The sequence below is a fragment of the Beta vulgaris genome, chromosome 1 (genome assembly GCF_026745355.1).
Source record: "Beta vulgaris subsp. vulgaris cultivar EL10 chromosome 1, EL10.2, whole genome shotgun sequence".
Classification (NCBI taxonomy): domain Eukaryota; kingdom Viridiplantae; phylum Streptophyta; class Magnoliopsida; order Caryophyllales; family Amaranthaceae; genus Beta; species Beta vulgaris.
This window is the reverse complement of record NC_079202.1, coordinates 57177747-57196937: the sequence shown is the minus strand read 5'-3', so window position 1 is coordinate 57196937 and position 19191 is coordinate 57177747. Positions and strand designations below refer to the sequence as shown.

The 19191-nt window shown below is 35.1% G+C and overlaps 3 protein-coding genes across 3 annotated transcripts; 1 reads left to right on the top strand and 2 right to left on the bottom strand.

The window, feature by feature from the left end:
- LOC104889014 (uncharacterized) lies at window positions 1-5754 on the top strand. The gene is made up of 5 exons (XM_010674146.3): window positions 1-236; window positions 1146-1848; window positions 2595-3025; window positions 4456-4554; window positions 4890-5754. The coding sequence occupies exons 1-5, from the start codon at window positions 106-108 to the stop codon at window positions 5104-5106; spliced, it is 1581 nt and encodes a 526-aa protein (XP_010672448.1). The 5' UTR covers window positions 1-105; the 3' UTR covers window positions 5107-5754.
- Window positions 5755-6552: 798 nt separating this feature from the next.
- LOC104889024 (uncharacterized) lies at window positions 6553-11926 on the bottom strand. Its single transcript, XM_010674157.4, has 3 exons — window positions 11672-11926; window positions 9195-9474; window positions 6553-6925 (listed from the first exon to the last, which is right to left on the bottom strand). Exons 2-3 carry the CDS (start codon window positions 9378-9380, stop codon window positions 6743-6745), a joined length of 369 nt encoding a protein of 122 aa, XP_010672459.1. The 5' UTR covers window positions 9381-9474; window positions 11672-11926; the 3' UTR covers window positions 6553-6742.
- Window positions 11927-17776: 5850 nt separating this feature from the next.
- On the bottom strand, window positions 17777-18730 carry LOC104885272 (F-box protein GID2). The gene has a single exon (XM_010669967.4). The coding sequence runs from the start codon at window positions 18582-18584 to the stop codon at window positions 18042-18044; it is 543 nt and encodes a 180-aa protein (XP_010668269.2). The 5' UTR covers window positions 18585-18730; the 3' UTR covers window positions 17777-18041.
- Window positions 18731-19191: the final 461 nt, after the last annotated feature.

Below are 19191 nucleotides of genomic sequence, written 5' to 3'. Positions count from 1 at the left end.
TATAACCCCCCACAAAGAAACCGCCCAAATCCCAGAGAAAAGCCCTAAAAATCCTTTTCTCGCACAAACTCAAACCCTTTTTTTTTTCTCTCTTCGTCGGCGACAATGGCGTCTGAGCAAATGACGGAGTACGAACGTAAGAGACTTGAGAATATCAAGCGCAACAGTGAAATGATGTCTTCTCTCAAAATTCACTCTCATATTTCCGACCTCTCTTCCTCCACCAAACGCATCAGGTATATAACTTCATTTTACTCAAATTATCGCCGTTTTTCTCTTCAATATGTCTGAATTATTTCATGCTTTTGATTATGTTACAATTTGTTATCCTGCTGTCGTAGTTTAGTCACATTTATGAGTTTAACTGTTTAGACATTACGGAGAAGCAAAAAGTGCTCATTTGCAGAACAATAGATTTGACAATATGACAAATTTTAACACTTAGGGCTTAGGCTATGCTCTTTTAGATTGAAATAAAACTGTGAGAGAAAACTAACTGAACTGATTTTGTCTGAACGCAACTGAATTTTCATAGATTCGGTCCAAAATAACACAGCCTTAAGCTATGATTAGTTCATCTTATTTTTGCTTATTTCAGATCTAATCAGATCAAAAAATAAGTTCAGATCAGATCATGCTTATATTTAAACATCATTATTACTATTAAATATCTTTCATTACATATTAGTAAAAATTATAATAATTGGATATTAATAAAGTACCCATTGAGACGAATCAAACAAGACTCCACATGACTATATTTTTTCTTATATATTGAGAAAAATCTAAAAGATAAAATCTTGTAAATCAAATCAGATCAGTTCACATAAGACCTGATCAGAAAAATAAATTCAGATCAGATCAGATAAGTTTAGATCAGAAACTTTCAGGTGAACTAAACATAGCCTTAGTTAGTTAGTCACATGCTTTAGAAAATTTATGCATTTTTTTACCTTTTTAATTATTGGCCTGATAGGATTTTTTTTAAAGAATTTTGATATTAATAGAAATGGAAGATTACTCACAACTTTTAAGCAATTGAAACACATATGGTCATATGGACACTTAATCTGCATTTTTCATGGGGAAATATAAAAGTTTTGAGGTTGTACTGTTAGTAATATGTGAAATAATATACCCTACAGAGAGGAGAAGTCATACAAGCAGAGCTCAGAGAAGAAGAAACCCAAGCCTGAAGAGCCAATTGTGATTCGGCGTTCCCTTCGTTCTCAAGGACTGCCTCCTGATTCCTCTGGCCTACCTCAAGACTTCAATGAGTTGCATAATAAGCTCTCTAAATCGAATTCTATAGAATTGACCTCGTCGCCTGAAAGACATTCTTGGCCTCTGGAGGATCTTAGTTTGGAACAAACCTATATGGGGGAAGGTTCACACCTGGCACTCTTAGAAAAACTTGCTAGGCTTACAAGAAAGACAGAATCAGATGTTGAGAATACTACCATAAAGTCTGAAAGTGTAAAGTTGGAAGAACCTATCGATCCATGCTTGTTGAAGTTGGAATATGACAACGTAGCATGTATTGTGCCTGATGGTCATATAAACTCTCCCACAAAGTTCGAAAGAGTAAAATTAGAAAAGCCTATTGATCCACGCTCGTTGAAATTGGAATATGACAATGTAGCACGTCTTATGCATGGGAGGATTTTTTCTGTTCGGTTCTTTCCTACAACAGAGATGACGATGGTTGTTGCAGGGAATAAATATGGTCATTTGGCATTTTGGGATGTTAAACCACTAAGCGGGGAGGAGGAAGATGTGATCCATCTTTATCAGCCACATTCTGCTCCTATTTCTGGAATTTCTGTGCATCCTTTTGCCCTATCAAAGGTGATCACTTAACATTGAAACTCTTTGTTTGAATTATATGACAATGGTCGTGGCTATTAGTCTAATCTACATGATAATGCGGAGCTATTAGTATTCCCCCTTGATCCATTTGTAATGCTTGACTGAAATGTTATAAAGCATATCACTTTTGGTCTTAAACAATTTTCGCAATTTGATTGTTATATTTTTGTATATTGTAGATTTGTAGGCAATTGTAGCTTGTGGTTTAACATATGTTCCAAAAAGTACCTCTGGAGTTGTCAGAATTCTTTTGCTATGCTTATGCTGTACTTCATAAGTAGAGGAATTTATGTTCATGCTATGAGGTCTCCACCAACATCACTTGTTTACTTTTGTAATATGGCTGTTCTTCTTTCTCATGGTGGCTAAGTTTCTATCATATAAATGAGGAAATCATCAAAAATATACAAAAGCTAAGGATGTAATTGAATTAGCTATATAAGAGATTTATGTAATTGTGAGTTGTGACTCCTAAAGGGTAAGGAAATGCATGTTGGAAATTGTATAATTGTGCAGAGTGAGCTGTGCTGTTGTGCATGATTTTCTGAAGGACTGAAACTCTATAATTCTGTTGTAGTAGGATGATGGCATATATTTCCAATCTTTTCAGTCCTTGTGACTGTTAATTGGGACGATTTTTTCTTCTCATTTCCAATTATTATTACAGTCCAATCATGTAAAATTCCTTGTACTGGTGAATTATATTGATTCAATCTTGTACGCAGGTGTACTCTAGCTGCTATGATGGGATTCTGCGGATGATAGACATTGAGAGGGAGAAGTTTGAACTTCTATGCACGAGCACATCTGGGTCTTCTTTCTTTTCTCTTGCCCAACAGCCAAATGTTGTGAACTCTCTATATTTTGGTGACGGTTCTGGAGGTCTGACAATGTTTGATCAAAGAATGGGGGATATCTCAGAAACTTGGGCTTTACATGAGGGAAGGATAAATTCCATTGACTTTAACCCAGCAAACACCAACATTATGACAACTAGTTCTACAGATGGTTTTGCCTGCGTATGGGACCTTAGAAACATGAATGTTAAAGTAAATGGTAGTAATCCTCAATGCAGAGCTCTGTCTAGTGTCAAGCATTCACGAGCTGTGAATTCCTCTTACTTCTCTCCATCTGGTAGTTGCCTGGCGACAACAAGGTATATGGATATTTTATGGTCATAGTGAAGGAAATTGTTTTTCGTTTGGTACATTATCTATAAGGAAAATATGTCAACTTGTTTTTAGGAGTATGCAACACTTTTTTGAGATAAATTATCCTATACTGTTTTTGTACTTCAAGTAACATCTACTTTATCTAACACTAAAGTGTCTAACGTGACTCTGATCTAATCATCATACCGCTTTAAATTACCCAAGGAGGGTAATAGTTATCAGTTTATCACCTTTTTACCTTTGATTGACAAAATGTGGGTTAAAATTCGTTTTTCTTAGCGTAACGGTATTTTTTTTAGCAAAAGAACATTAGAAGATAACTGCTTTAAGGAAGTGATATACTCTACTTGTCCCCCTTTTGTTTCCCCATTCCCTTGTTACTTTTTCAAGAGTCATATTGAGCGAGTAGGTAAACTTGTCTTTTTGCAAGCGGGGTAGAAAGAAGTTGTGGGGACCATGTTACCTTATAGGAAATGGAGCAAATCTTTTAAAGATGCCCCAATTTTGAAAATGGGAAATCTTCTTGGGGCAAAGGGAGTATTAAGTGATTCAAGACATTTGTCTTTCTAGTACTATTCTATATTAGGAGTTGGGTGATTAATGTTTTGTTGAGTCTGTTCTGCTTTCATTTGTTGGTGTTGTGTAAATCCAGGAGGGCTCGGTCTCTGCTGATATACTTGTCTACTTCATACGAGAGTAGAAAGAATCATTTCTTGTGTTTTTTCTTCAGGAGGTTATCTTATCGGACTCTTGTATCAGACTTTTGAACTGTTTTTTAGAAGTCAGAAGTGCTGTTTTTGATATGAAACATGCTCGGAGAGATTCTCTCCTTAATGTTTATTATGTGAAGACATTATGCATCATATCTGCACAAAATGCTACTGGTGTTCATAATAGCTACATCCTACAGGGGACTTCAGTAGCTAAATACAGCTAACTGGCCTTCCCCCCTGCAATCTTGTCTTCGTTTCATCTCAGGGCTTGCTTTGTTCTAGTAGATTTGAGGCCAGAGTCCTCTTTCATGCAGATAATGCTTTTGAGAAGTATTTTAATTAATTTATATATGACGAGATCACGAGACTCGAGATTATATGTTGGGTATTTTTTCGTGTTAGATGAGAGATCTTCCCACTAGTGTCTGGATTTAGATTAAAATTTCATCTTTTTTGTCAGATGGAGATCTCTTCCTGGTTCTTGACTCAGAACAATCTTTGTTCTTTCATATATAGTCATATAAAATTCAGTGCTAATGCTATTGGTTGTTTAATCTTGATTTATTATTTATGAGCAAGTTGCTTCATGTATTACTCATATTTGACATTAGAATCAAGTACTTCGCTCATCTTGTCATTTGTCGATGATGGTTGTTGCTCGCCCTTGGCTTCTTATGTCCCATTTTGTTTTTTCTGTTCAGTTTGGATGACAATATTGGTGTGCTTTGCGGTGCTAACTTTGAGGACAGTTTCATGGTCCCCCATGATAATCGGACAAATAGATGGATCTCTTCTTTCAGGTATAATTTCTTTTATTCCGTATCTCTACTATTGCTTTGAAGCATACTTGCTATACAATTCTACATTTTCCCATCTGCTGATGTATGAAGTAGTATTTATCTGGTGTAATTCACTTATCTATATCTTAAGCTTATAATACATGTTACACTTCCATGCAGTTATTTTTTTTTTTCAATTTACATGTTTGTTGAAATTGCTTTCATAGTATGTCTCTGCAATAAGAGAGGATGACTTTTCTCATGCAACTTTTACCCCGTTCCTAACAAGTACACTGGTTTCGATCAAGCAGAATAGTTTCAAATGTATAACCTCTTTTGCTATGTGGTGTATGCAGAGGTGTATGGGGTTGGGATGATACCCATATTTATATTGGACACATGAAGAGAAGAGTTGATGTGGTGTCAGTGACGAAGAAAAAGAGGGTACGTACATTAGAAAGCCCTCATATGACTGCCATTCCGTGTCGGTACGATGCTCATCCTTACAATGTTGGGATGCTGGCTGGTGCTACAAGTGGCGGTCAGGTCTACATATGGACAGTATCTTCATGATGAACAATGATCTTGCTGCTCTAGCATTGTTTGTATATGTGTGTATCTTGGTTGTGAGTTGTGAATTGTGCGTGTGTTGTGACGACATGCACAATGTCTGGTAAATGTTAACAATTAATGGTGGATATTTTATTATTTTCTTCAATTTAAGGAAGGAAATGGAGTAATGGACAGTCTTGTTTATCTATCTAGAAGAATATGTAAAGAAATGTTAGTAGTAATTTCACTAAGCAGCACTATAAAGCGGGACATTCTGTTGAAGGCTGCTTGGCTATCATGCTCTTCATGTACTTGGAAATAGATGCATAATCGATTGTCTCCAGAATCCCTTGAGTTTGGTGCACTATAAAGTATTTCTCGAGCAAAAGAAGCCATAATGAATCAATGAGGAGTTTAAAGATAGCTTTAGTGCCTTGGTACATAGTGGACATTACTATTTACTGTCTGTATTTACTAACTTTACGTTCTAAAAGATATATGAAATATCAAATACACTATAACTTTGTTTCTTGGATGTGAAGTCGGATGTGTAACAAATCCATCTAAGTGGGTTGATAGCAATAAAGCACCATATAGACGCCGTTTAGTACTTGTGTAGTTTGAAAACATACCTTATCAGTTTATGATTTTCACTTTATTAGTTTATCATTTGCAGTCTTCTAATCCTTTAGCTATTGATAGTCTGATACACTCCCTAGTTATTGATTTTTGCTGTGCTGTTTCAATCTTCATAGTTGCTATACTTGCTACGTCCCAATACTTGCCAAACATCAAAACCCACAAATTCATTACAACTCTTCTAAAGGTACACACCGAAGATAATTATCGACAGGGTATCCTCTATTTTCCTCTTTTTTTATTTGGATTTTTTTTAAGGTAAGGAGAAACCTTGACAAGTTGGGGGAATAAAAGGGATCCCAACCTGTCAAGGGTGAGAATTGATCCCATAATCGCCTGAAAGCGGAAGAAAAACTCTAGCCAGTAACCACTAGGCTATCTTTATTTGGATTTTCGGTTTACAAAGGACATTAACATAGCATGTATAATGTTATGCTTCGTAGGAGTACTATGTAATCTTGTTCGCGTTTTACTCAAAAGCTAATGATAAAAGAACACCCTCCTTAAGAGGGAAACACCTAACGAGACAGATACAAGTATTCAAGTAACTACTACAATTAGTACAATATGCTTTTCGTATGTGCTAAACTTTTACTATTGTTTTCCCCAAATCTTAAGTGTATGTAGAGTTCCAACTCCATCTGTGTGAAACCTAAATTGATCCTTCTTTTTAAGGAGTCCAAAGGCAAAGACCATCAATCTATATTTTGCAACATTTTCTGATTTTTTTGAGTCACCAGTCAAAAGGAAACATTTTCTCAATTTTTGTTATAGCCATTGCAGCAGTTGGGGAAAAAGCGAGCAGAAAATATATCAAGAGTGATAATATGACAGAACTCTGATTTATTGCAGGAAATCAAATTCTATATAGTTCTTTGAAGATAAAGCAAACAAGAGAGAAGATAACCAAGTTGTAAGCATTCAGATCCTCAGCCTTCAAGACAAAAATTTGGAGACTGAAAAGGTTGGTCCAGAAGGTGAAACAAAGAACGAAGGAGAGACAGGAAGACGGCCCCCATCACAGAACAGCAGCAAGGCCTACCTTTTTGGATTCTATTTTGTTTCCCGGAAAAGCATTGCGCGATACATCCACTAGAGCCTTGAAACTATAAGGCTCATGCATGGCCAATTCTGATAATACCTTCCTGTTTAATTGAATATTCTCCTTCATCAACCCACACATGAAGTTGCCATAATTTACCTGAGGTCAAAATATATAATGCAGATTGCTTATAAGACAACTCAGGTTAGATTTCTAAAAAATTGTGCGTGTCTAGAAAATAAGCCAAAGAGAATCTGTACATAGCATCTTACACGGAAAGGGTTGGGCACTCAAAGCGTGCTTACACTTTCTCAACACTCCAAAACATATACAAAAACATTATCCCAATGCCTTAATAGTTCGCCTTAGCGTTGTAAGAGGGGGGGGGGGGGGGGGGGGGGAGGTCGAATACACGTAGCTTTACCCCCCCAAAAAAAACATACACGCACAATAAGAGAGGTGGATTTTGATTTATCTTTTTTGCATATAGTCATTAATTTTTTTACTATAAACCCACAGTATTGGTTGAGTCGCTTTATCATTGAAAAACAGTGACTACTAGTTAAACACGTAGGTCTAACTAGCAGTAGTTGCACTTGACACTGATTGAACGGTTGAACCTAACTCTAGATAAGAAGTGTTAACACCAAATCTCTGCTAATACATATTTTACCTAGTCCTTTACCTAGTCTTTTGATTTCCCATAACAGCTCTGTGCCAGTTAATCAATCAAATGGAAAAATTGATAACACAGCAAACAGACTGACATGAGATAGCGAAAATTGCTAAATCTTGCCTTTAACAGCACAATATAATTAACTTTGATCAACTCATGATCTCATCAAGTAATCTAAGGTAATTTCCTCTCCTAAACCATAATTATTGTTCCATAGTTGCCTAAGCAAGCCACTATATGTTCATTAATAAAAAAGAAAGACTGTACAGGAAATTTGAAGCAAGAAGAAAGAATGAAAGTCTCTTTGTGTTTAGAGAATTCAGCTACCGAAATAAAAGAACATGAAGAAATCTGAATTAAAATAGATGAGAAGGAAGAAGCAAAGGAAGAAGCAACAAGGGAAGAAACAAAGAAGAACAACAAAAAGGGGAGAGGGGAATCAAACTCACTGTAATTACAGATTCAACACCCTGGAGTCAAGATCTATCAAGTTCAACCAAATCCGTCCAAAAATTTATCTTAGGGTTTATGTTCAGCCTTTACCATGGATGCCCAGCGATATCAATCATGCTTTCTTTTCTTTTTATGTTCAACTTTAAGCAAAAAACAAATTTGACGCGTCTCTGCCTAAAACCTCAATCAAGGCAGGAGGCACCTTTCTCCTTACGCTTGGTGAGCCGGAGTTTCTGAAAATATAGGCCATTGCCTTATAGCACCTTGAACTCATGCAATCCTAGAGAAACCCTGAACCAATCCTAAAACCCTAAACCTACACCCTGAACAGGCTTGACTTCCCTCAATTACCTTCAATAGAGGTTATCTCCCCCCCCCCCCCCATCTCTTATTAGTCATTATTTATCCTATTTCTTGATGAGCTTACGCAACCAATGGAGCATGAGCATCCTCATTCTATTACCATTAACTTAAATAACTTAATACATCAAGAAAACAATCTATCAAAAAGCTAGAACACACCATTTAGCAACCAAACCATGCTGCAAGCGATGCATATAAGCCAAAACCCAACCATCGTGTTCCTACTCAGGTAATGAAATCTCTGAAGTCGGTGTTCAATGAAATTTCAAAAGACCGGTAAACCCTACATTTCCACTTATGCTATTTGATTATGGAGGCCCAACGGCCAACAAACAATATAACTTTGCCACAACAATTTATAATTTTCCCCTTCAGACTATGACATTTTAAACTTGGAACAAAGCAATCAACACAAATTCGAAAAAGCAAAAACATCTGTAAGAAATTTCTCTCTTCCCACTTAAGCTATTGACTTTGGAGCGCAATAACCCGTTAAAGTAACAAAGAACAAATATTGAACAATATCATTTTTCCCACCCCAAAACATAATGTACTCCCTCCTTTTCTTATCTTACTTCCAAATTGTTTTTTAATAGTTTCAAATGCAAACTTTAACCATCAATATCTTTGACTACGTATTATTATATCGTAAAAATTATGAAAGTTTATATTTTGAAAATAAAACATTGAAACGGATCTAACAAGAGTCCATACAACTATAAATGTTTCCTTACATGTTAGTGAGAATATACGGTCCCTAATTGGCTATGCAATCGAGACATTCCATTTGACAAGAACAAATACGAATGAAGTGAGTAGTTTTAGAGATAGGCTACCGACTTTGAAACTCATTAGTCCATATAATTTCAATTAGCAAAAACTGAATATATTCAAATAATTAAGAAAAACAAAATAAGAGATAGAAGGAATTATTACGCCGTGTTGGCGGGTTCCAGCATTGATGCGTTCAATCCAAAGAGAGCGCATATCACGCTTCTTGGTGCGGCGATCTCTATAAGAGTACTGAAGCGCCTTCTCCACTCTCTCTCTTGCTATCCTTATGCAATTCTTTGCCCTACCTCTAAAACCCTTTGCAAGTTTAAATATCTTCTTTTTGTTCATCTCTGTCTGTTCCTGGCAGCAGTAGTGAACTGTTGATGGTACTCAGAGGACTGATCCCAGAGGATGAAAGCCGATAGGACAATAATATTTGGCTCTGTTTTCAAAACAATCAGCTTGTCACAATTGTTATTACTAACAAGAGACGTAATTACAGCAACAAAAAAGGAGCAGCAGGTGCAAAAAAAAGAAAGTCACATCAGCACAAAATCTACAATAGTGGCAAAAAACAAAAGAATTAAGCAGCAGAAGTGGCTTTATAAGAGGTTCCCATTTGCTCTTTCTTTAGTATCAAAAAACGCGTAGAATGCTATCAGATAGAGTGGAGGAACGGTTCCAATAATGGTTACTTTTGTTAGGTGGTTGATTCCACTATGGAAAGGAAAACATTTAGAGCTATTTGGTTTAATATTTTTGCGCTCTAAGAAACCGAATCAAATACCTATTCCCTTTCTTCTTGTTTGGTTCAACCTCTCCTTATATCATTACCATTACTTGGTGATAATGAATTCCCCTAATTTGTTACCTCCCCCCCCCCCCAACAAAATCCATTTGTTAATGGTTATGGTCTCCTTTTCCTTTCAATTCCAAAGCTTGAATCAAACACCCAATAAGTTAACAAGTTTTGTTACCATTCCGCTCCTCTATTTGATTCGGTTCCTTTTACATTTCATGACTTGAACCAAACATGCGCTTATACGCGTTTTATTTAGGAAAGTAACACAATGTGTTACCATACAGTTGAGGAGGGTATTTATACGGAGGAAATACTTATCCTCAAGAAACAAAACCCATTACTCCACCCATCATACGAAACAACATATAACAGAAATGGTTTCTTATATCCGTTATCAACATCCAAAGACTCCATATCAAACACGCTCTTAATGTCCTTTTTCAGATCTGTGCCTACTATATTATACCAGGCTCCAGCATTGAATCATAAACCTTACTATCAAAACACAATTTAGTTATTATTTGGTGCATCCACCACAGTGTAGACTGTAGAGGTCTTAATTAAATTTGTATATAAACCCAATATAAATTAATTTTGCTTCTTTGTATAGTTGCCTCCATCTTTCAATTATGTTACTAAATTATGCAATTCCAGAGACATCTCGTACGAATGAAATAGATATGTGGAGTATAAGATAATCTCCTTTCACAAAAACTTCTACTATATTATACCAGGCTCCAGCATTGAATCATAAACCTTACTATCAAAACACAATTTAGTTATTATTTGGTGCATCCACCACAATGTAGACTGTAGAGGTCTTAATTAAATTTGTATATAAACCCAATATAAATAAATTTTGCTTCTTTGTATAGTTGCCTCCATCTTTCAATTATGTTACTAAATTATGCAATTCCAGAGACATCTCCTACAAATGAAATAAATATGTGGAGTATAAGATAATCTCCTTTCACAAAAACTTCTATAAAACTTGTTATAAATGTGAATTTATTCTTCTTAAATATTCCTATTTAATATAAAAGAAGGTAAGTAAAAAAAAAACGAGAACAAGCATCATTCATATGGGAGAAATTTACTACAGATTAAGGGTTACTAGCTAAGCTATCCAACCAATTATATGAAAAATAAAAACACACAAAAAAGAAGGGGATATACTCAGTGGCGTATTCAGGATTCCAACCCTATCGGTTCGGAGCCGGTAAAAAAAAATACATTCATTCAATCAAAGTTCAATACATTCATTCAAATATCAAACTACAATACAATCTAAACCCTTCATCGTAACAATACAATCTTTCCAAAAAAATTCTAAACCCTTAATTCAAATATCAAACTATGGGTTCCCGCACGATCTTTCCAAAAAAATTCTAAACCCTTCATAGTCACAATACAATCTACACAATAACACAAGCAAGAAATTTCAACTCCATGAGTCTAAACACTACAAAGTTCAATCACATTAATCATTCATTCATCCACAATCCACAATCCACAATCCACAATCCACAATCCACAATCCACAATCCACAATCCACAATCCCCAATCCACAATCTACAATACATTCATTCATTGAAAATTTATTCAACATTCACAAATCACAATCCAAACTCCAAAGTCCACATTCATTCATTCATTCAACATTCCACATTCATTCATTCAAGTATTCATTATTCAACAAGACAACAATCAACATTTAAATGATTAACAAAATTACATAACTACAATTACATATTTTAATCATCTAATGTGTAAAAGACTAAAATTTGAAACAGTAAAATTCATATTTAAAATTGGAGAATTGGGTTTGGGCTTTACCTTTCAATTTTCAAGCGGCCGGAATTCGGAAAGGTTGCTGGCTTGCTGCCGGCTGGTTCGCCGTCGCGGTGGGGAAGACGGAAGAGACGGTGTCACGCCGTCACGGTGGCCGACTGGCCGTGGGCCGTCGATGGTCAGATCTGGCTTTGGCTCGTTGCTAGGGAGTTACTACTTACTAGTTAGGGTTTTGGCTTTGTTTGGGAGGAAAACGAAAAATGTTGGCGGGGTTGTTGGGGAAAAGAAATGAGGAGGCAGATACAAAACTACTGGGACACAAGCTTCTTTCATGTCTTATTTTACACGCATATAGTATATATCTAATATTTAAAATATTTTTAATTTTTAAAAAAAAACGGGACAATTTTTTTCCAAAATCACTGGGTTCACCTGAACCCAGTGAACCCATAAAAATCGCCCCTAGATTTACTTACAACTTACAAGCATGTGGAGCTAATGAGGGCTACGCAGTGGACGGTGGTAGAGAAAGCGGCTGATGCGAACAGGCTAAGCAGCGACGGTTTGCCGAAAGTAAGAAGAGGAGCGCGTGATTGGGAAGTAGAATCGGTTATACAACCCGCTCATAACCCTCGAAAGACTAGGAGATGAGGGAGTTCAGTTTGAAACAACTCAACTAAATTACGGTTTTTTTCACTAAGTATCCATGTGGTTTTTCAAAATTATAGGGTACCTTTACATTGAAAAAATATATCAGGTACTCTTACTTTGGGTGTAAAAATGTATGAAATATCCTTAATGATTAATGGTGTCAAGTTTCTGTTAGTCATTATAGTTAATTAACCCTTCTAATCCTAATTAACTAACTAAACCCTAAATCCAACCCTATCCTAACCTCATAACTTCAACCACCACCACCACCTGCCCTTCCCCTCCTTCACCCCAACAACCCCACCACCCAACCACCACCTCCCCTCCCCCTTCCTCGCCCCTTGCAACAGCCCCACCACCCAACCACCACTAGCACCTCCCCTCCCCCTTCCCCACCCCCTGCAGCAGCCCCCCTCCACAATCGATTTCCCCAACCCGCCCCCACCCACGTAGCAGCCCCCCTCCCCTGTCGATTTCCCCACTCCTCCCCCGAAACCAACCTCCTAGCCCACCGTAAAACCACCCTCCTTCTCAAAACCTCACCCCACACCAGACTGTCACCACCGTATCACCTACCACCGCTCATCACCCCAAACCACGACCAACGAGCATTGGCGACAAGCCGACAACACCTTCGAAACCAATTTTGGAAATCAGATTTCGAAATTATTTTCGAAACCAGTTTACCAATTTAATTTTTGAAATCATTTTCAAACAATGATATCAATAACGAAGGAGGAGAGAGAAATTGGGACCTCTAAGCAACAGGCCATCGACGGGGGAGGGGGACTTCGACATGGATTGGGAAGGAGGGGTTGGGGGTGCGTGGGTGAGGGAGGGGTGGTGGTTGGGTGGTTAAGGTTGGGTTAGGTGTTAGGAGGTTAGGATTAGGGCTTAAGGATTAGGGTTAGAGGGTTAATTAGGGTTAATGAGTAACGAAAAATTAACATCGTTGGTCATTAAGGCATTTCGTGAATTTTATTGAAATAGTAAAGGTACCCGGTGCATTTTTTTAAACGTAGGGGTACCCCATGAATTTTGAAAAAACTAAGGTTATATTTGGCAATATTTGGCTGAAATGGAGCTGAAACTGATAAGGTGGCTGAAACTGATTAGGTAGCCGCTGAAACAGTTAAGGTACTGAAATTGATAAGCTAATTGATTGCATAACCTGTTTGGTAAAATTATTTATGATTGTAGCTGAAATATCTTCTTAGGCTTAACATATAAAAAGAAAATATCTTTTTAGGTTTAAAAAGATAAAAAGAAAATATCTTTTTAGGCTTAAAAGATAAAAAGAAAATAGAAAAAAATCAACACCTGATCATACACTATATTTTACTCCAACTCAATTTCAGTCATTTAAGGTGACTCAAAATTATAGCACCTTATCATTTAAGTCACCTGAAATGCTTTCCCAAACAGAGCCTAATAGTAATGATATAATTAGAAATTGAACTAAATTGAATTCTGAACTAATTGGAACTGAATTGAACTGAAATGAAGATGAGATGGGGAGAACAAGTCTTTAATTGAGTATTGAATCAATGTTGGAAAATAAATAAGACTCGATGTCAGGTTTCTTCTGACAATTTTTTTAGGTTTTTCTAGACAAAAAAAAAATATTGAAAGGTTGTTTGTGATAAAAAGTTGTTCGTAAAAGTTCATTTCTAACAACTTTTCCTATATAATTGTTTTCATAAATGTTTTCAATTTTCTTTAGGTTTTTTCTAGATAATGCATTAATGCTTTAGAATTTTTTTTGTTTTACTATCATATGTCAAAAGTAAGGTTGGAAATCGGGTCAGGTTGAGTCGGGTTCAGGCTAATATGTTTACAAAAACAGGTCAACACCCCAACTTGAACTCGATCCATTTACATAAACAAGTTAGAAAGTAGAACCTGGCCCACCAATAAACTGGCCGGGTTCGGTCGACCCATCTATCTTATTTGATAACTATTTGATTTCATGAACACCATTTACTTAAAACTAGGTCTTTACAAATTTAGAAACTCAGACAACCCGTTCAATTTTTTTGCCAACATATTCTACAAAAAAACCCAAAATTTAGAAAGTAATCAAATTATTAGAAAACTAATTTGGCCAGAAGCATTCCATTTCTAATTTAGTTATACAAACAAAATACCAACTAATTACGAGGAAAATTCACGTCAATAACTCTTTTATCTAATAAAATAACGAACTTAAAGTCCAACTTTGGTTATTGAATTCAGTAAATCCTTGAAGACTTTCATTACGGCCATGGAGCATAATTTTGCAAGAAATCAAATTCCTATCTGGTGTAATGAATGCAAAAGATTTAAGGAAAAAGTACGAAATTTTTTTAGAAAATTTTTTCAGACGATGAGAAATTAAATTAAACTTAATAAAATAAATTAAATTGTTAAAAGTAACTTAACGAACTGAACTGAAAACAAGTTTACATGAATATAGCCTTAACATAAGAAAAGACAAAGTTAATGACGAGAAAGGTGAAAAAAAGTGTTTGTTTGGTGGATTACTCTTTAGAAACTTAAATTAGAGAAGACACCTCGACATCACTTGATGGCTGTTAGTTGTTACCACTTACCAATTAGGCAATTACCATGTGATAAGATCAAAAGTAAGATACGGTCGTAGCTTTTGGCCATAAACACAAGTATACAACCCAATAAAATTTGACAGGTAGCATAGCACAATTTGTTGTGAGATCTCATGATCCCGTGGTTGAAACTATTGATGAGTCATTAAATTGATGCCTAACCTGGGTGAATAATGAAAATATGCTACATTTAGCTAGTGTTGTTGTAAACTTATTTGCATTGGCTGTTTTTTTTAAATATGTAAAAAGTTAAAGTAATTGTTCAAATTAATTTAGAACAAATATAAAATGTAAGTGTTCAAACTATTCTGAGATGTAGGGAGAAATTTTTTATCTTTCGAACTTTTTGTTTCTTCTGAAAAACAGAAAATCATGTCCACCAGTATGTACTAGAAATCTGAAATCGTGGATTTCGGTAGACTCCAAAACGGTCCGGGTCCAAGTCCAAATTTCGATTCGGTCCTGGTCTTTGCACAATCCTATATATCATATTATCCATATATTTTGTGTACCAATATATTCTCTATCAAAATGTACAATATAAAACCAACTTTTAATAAATGTATAAATCAAATTTATCTGTTATAACATCTCAATAATAAGTTTTGTGAAATAGGGCACATATCTTGCTCATAATAGCTATTTTAATCGAAACATGTGAAATTTGGATAAAAAATATTATGAAATATTACCCAACACTTTTATATAATAATTTTTTTTAGTAAAATAAGATCCCAAAGTAGTGCAACTAAAAAGGAATTACAATACACTATATTTCTTTTTCAAAGAAGCATGACTTCATTTTTCTATTACAATTTACGATGTATGCTTGCTGTTATTCTGGATTATTTTCTAAATAAAACAAGAAAAGAAAGAGAATATCAAAAGCATTTACGGAGTGCAACACTATTTTTGATTGTCAAGCTAGTTATTAGGCTCGAACGATACCAAAGTTATTAATATTTTTTGATGTCAAAAGAGTAACATCTAATATTCCATAGTTCATTGGTTAGGATTCTACTATATTAACTTGAGATCACGTGGTCAAATCTTGTACGGAGAATGTTTCTAATTTTTTAATGTATTGATGATATGGAACAAAACAACTAAAGGGGCAATGTCATATGACATGCATGCAGATTTTCTTAAAAACACTTTTTAATATATTTCTATAAAGTTACCTACAATATACCTCAACCTCTACCTAATTCTACAACCAATACCTTGTCAAATACTTTTTTTTTTTCTAATTAGCTTTTTTACTTTGTCCTACCTTTACTCATTAAAATGCTAGAGATGAACATGGTATGACTTATGAGAATACATTAGTATGATATTTGTTCATCATTGACTTGACATTTATATAAATATATTAAAAGATGTTCTTAATCAAGGAATGGTGTGTCGTGTTACTCTCCTTAAGGGTATTTTACTTCATATAATGAATGTACACTAAAAAATTAGAATTTGCATAGTACATGTTTTGATACCTTGACCTCAATTTCATGAAATAAAGTCTTAACCATGAACTAAAGTTTTAACCACTACACCAAGTGGTATTTAGTTTTACCATTTAAAGTACAATATTAATAAATGAAAATTTTCCTTACCCAAGACATCGTCCATACCTAATAATTGGTCTATAATGAAATCATGTTGTTAAAATGGTAGTCCATGACAAATCGCGGTCGTCAATGATGTCGAAGTAGTAAGTTGATGATGTTTGAGTGGTGAGTGCCTAAGTGCCACAATGATGGTAAGGAATCTCATAGAGATAAAAATAGGTAATCACATATAAAGTATCAAGACACTTTTGTCTTGTTTGGTAATTGGTTGTTGGTGGTTGACTGTCTGTTTGTTGGTTGTTTGACTATTTTTATTTTATAAATATGTTTGGTAACATTATTTTTGGTTGTTGGATGTTGCTCTATAAAATGACCATTATGGACATTGATTTTTTTTCATTCAACTTATACCACAAGGATATATTTGTAATCTTATTGTTAAAAAGCCAACAACCAAGGAGTAAAAGCTACTCCAAGTAGCTTTTGGCATTTGGCTAAAAAGCCGACTTATAAGCCAATAAAAAAAAATCACAAACCAAACATAAGTTTTGACTGTTTAACCAAACTAAAAAGCCAAAAGTCATGTGAAAAGCCATTTGCCAAACACCCCTTTAATCTTAATTAACAACCTTGAATGTTTAAGATCTTACGTTGTAATACTCCCTCCGGTCTTTATTAGTTTACACCTTTCTTTTGCACAGAGCTTTAGGAAAAATAATGTTGTCGGTCATAAAAAGAAAGAAAAACTATTATTTTATATTAAAGTTGAATGTATGATGAAAAATTGGTGGTCCCATTCCAAAAATAGAAACAAAAGAAAGAGATAAACTAATAAGGGACATCCCAAAGAAAAATACGGGTAAACTAATAAAGACCGGAGGAGTATTTTCTAAAATTAAATATACTTCATACTTTGTCCGTGCTATAATTCTTAAAAACAAAAAAAAAGCACAACTTTATATAGATACCTGTAATTTTCCGGGATTGATCCCATAAATTAAACCTAGGATACTTGTGAAGATTTCTTTGGTGGTAGCTACTAATGTTCGGACATTTGTTGAGTAATCAATTCCTTCCGTTTCGAAGTACTATTAGATTTCTTATTTTTCCCAATACATATTTATCAATGTACTTTTAACTTTTCGTAGTTTTAATATCTTTAATTACAATTATTACATACTAATAAAAATTATAAAAGATTAATTTTCCTAATTTACACCATGAAAGGAATTAAACAAGACTCATGTTTCTATATATTGGATTTTTTTAAAAGATTTTCTTTATTATAAAGTGCCTAAATTAGAAACTGGGTTGGTAAAATATGGATGAAATTTGTCAAAACAACATAACATGCTTGATTTATTTCTCCAACATTCTCTCAATCTCATCTCATCTCATCTCATCTGAGAATAATCATGTATACAACACAAAAACATTACACAATCAATCTCAGAACAGCAAATCACAACAATTATTCGCACAATCTAAAAAAACCACAACAAATTTGGTAAAAACCCAAATCATGAAACAAAAACCCTAAAAAAAATACAAATACAAATACAATAGCAGTACAATACAATTAAGAATCGTAACTATTCACTGTTTCTTATTAGCCAAATTCATCTTCTCAAAATACCCAATCGAAAGAAGACATAAAGATAAATTCACCTCATCTTTCCCCCAACTTTTCCCACCTCCTTTAACAACGCGCGCTTGCATCGGAGGCGCAGTAGGCGCAGTTTTCGAGAGATAAAGCGCATAAAGTCGCCGAAATCCGCCGAGCGCAAGAACAACAGATCGTGTTCGCAATTGCTGCGTACTACAATTGCTGCTGTTACTCCAATGGCGCGTACAAATCATCTCCCAAAGCCGCTCATCGTTCCCCGTCCTATGCCACTGCTTGCTCACGCACGATGCGATAGCTAGGGTTTTAGCATCGGTGTGTTTGAATACTTCGTAAAGTAGATTTTCATCGAGTTTCGCGAATTCAGAGTCGCAATCGAAGTCGATTTGAGAAGAAATCATTACATGTTCATCGGTTTTAGCGTCGATTTGATCTGGAATTTGTTTGAATTTGAGTTTTTTGGTGTTTTTGGGAGTGTGAGGAAGATCAGGTTGAGAGGACATTGATCTTTTCATGGTGGAAATTGGTTGATTTTTAGGGGAAGTTTAATGGTAGAGAAGAGAAATTGAGGAGAGAGAAAAAAGAGGTGTGTGTGGGTATGAGTTGTAAGGAAAAGAGGGGGCATGCGGTGAAGAGGGAGGATAAAGTGTAAACCCAACTCACGGGTTTTTTGTTTTCGAAGTGGACAAAAATGAGTTAATGCTTCTTCTTTTTTATTTTGGAAATGTCCAAAATGGTACTCGTAGATGCTTAAGGTGTGGCTAATTTTAAGACTTTTGGTTAGAGATAATGCACAGGTGACCATGGTCAAAAGAAATTTGAGGGGACATTCAACATTGGACATGGTCAAATTTGAGTTTAATTTAATTTTCACCAAATATTCTTGATAAATTTATAAATTTACCATATATCTTTAATGTTTAAAAAATACACTATATACCTATGAATTTCGAAAACTGTGCATCATATACCTTTTTCCTAACCGCCGTTAACTCACCGTTAGCTACATTTACGATTTTGCCATCATTAAGCCCTAACCTTATTCTAATCTAATTTTAACCCTAATCCTTACTCTAATCCTACCCTTAAACATTTTCCTTTACCCTAACCTTAACTCCTTGA

Excerpts from the sequence above, each read along its gene's own strand:
- LOC104889014 (XM_010674146.3), top strand. The coding sequence starts at position 106 with ATGGCGTCTGAGCAAATGACGGAGTACGAACGTAAGAGACTTGAGAAT. Across the intron at positions 237-1,145 it reads TCCTCCACCAAACGCATCAG|AGAGGAGAAGTCATACAAGC; the intron begins GTATATAACTTC and ends TATACCCTACAG. Across the intron at positions 3,026-4,455 it reads AGTTGCCTGGCGACAACAAG|TTTGGATGACAATATTGGTG; the intron begins GTATATGGATAT and ends TTTTCTGTTCAG.
- LOC104889024 (XM_010674157.4), bottom strand. The coding sequence starts at position 9,380 with ATGAACAAAAAGAAGATATTTAAACTTGCAAAGGGTTTTAGAGGTAGG. Across the intron at positions 6,926-9,194 it reads CTGGAACCCGCCAACACGGC|GTAAATTATGGCAACTTCAT; the intron begins GTAATAATTCCT and ends TTTTGACCTCAG.
- LOC104885272 (XM_010669967.4), bottom strand. The coding sequence starts at position 18,584 with ATGAAAAGATCAATGTCCTCTCAACCTGATCTTCCTCACACTCCCAAA.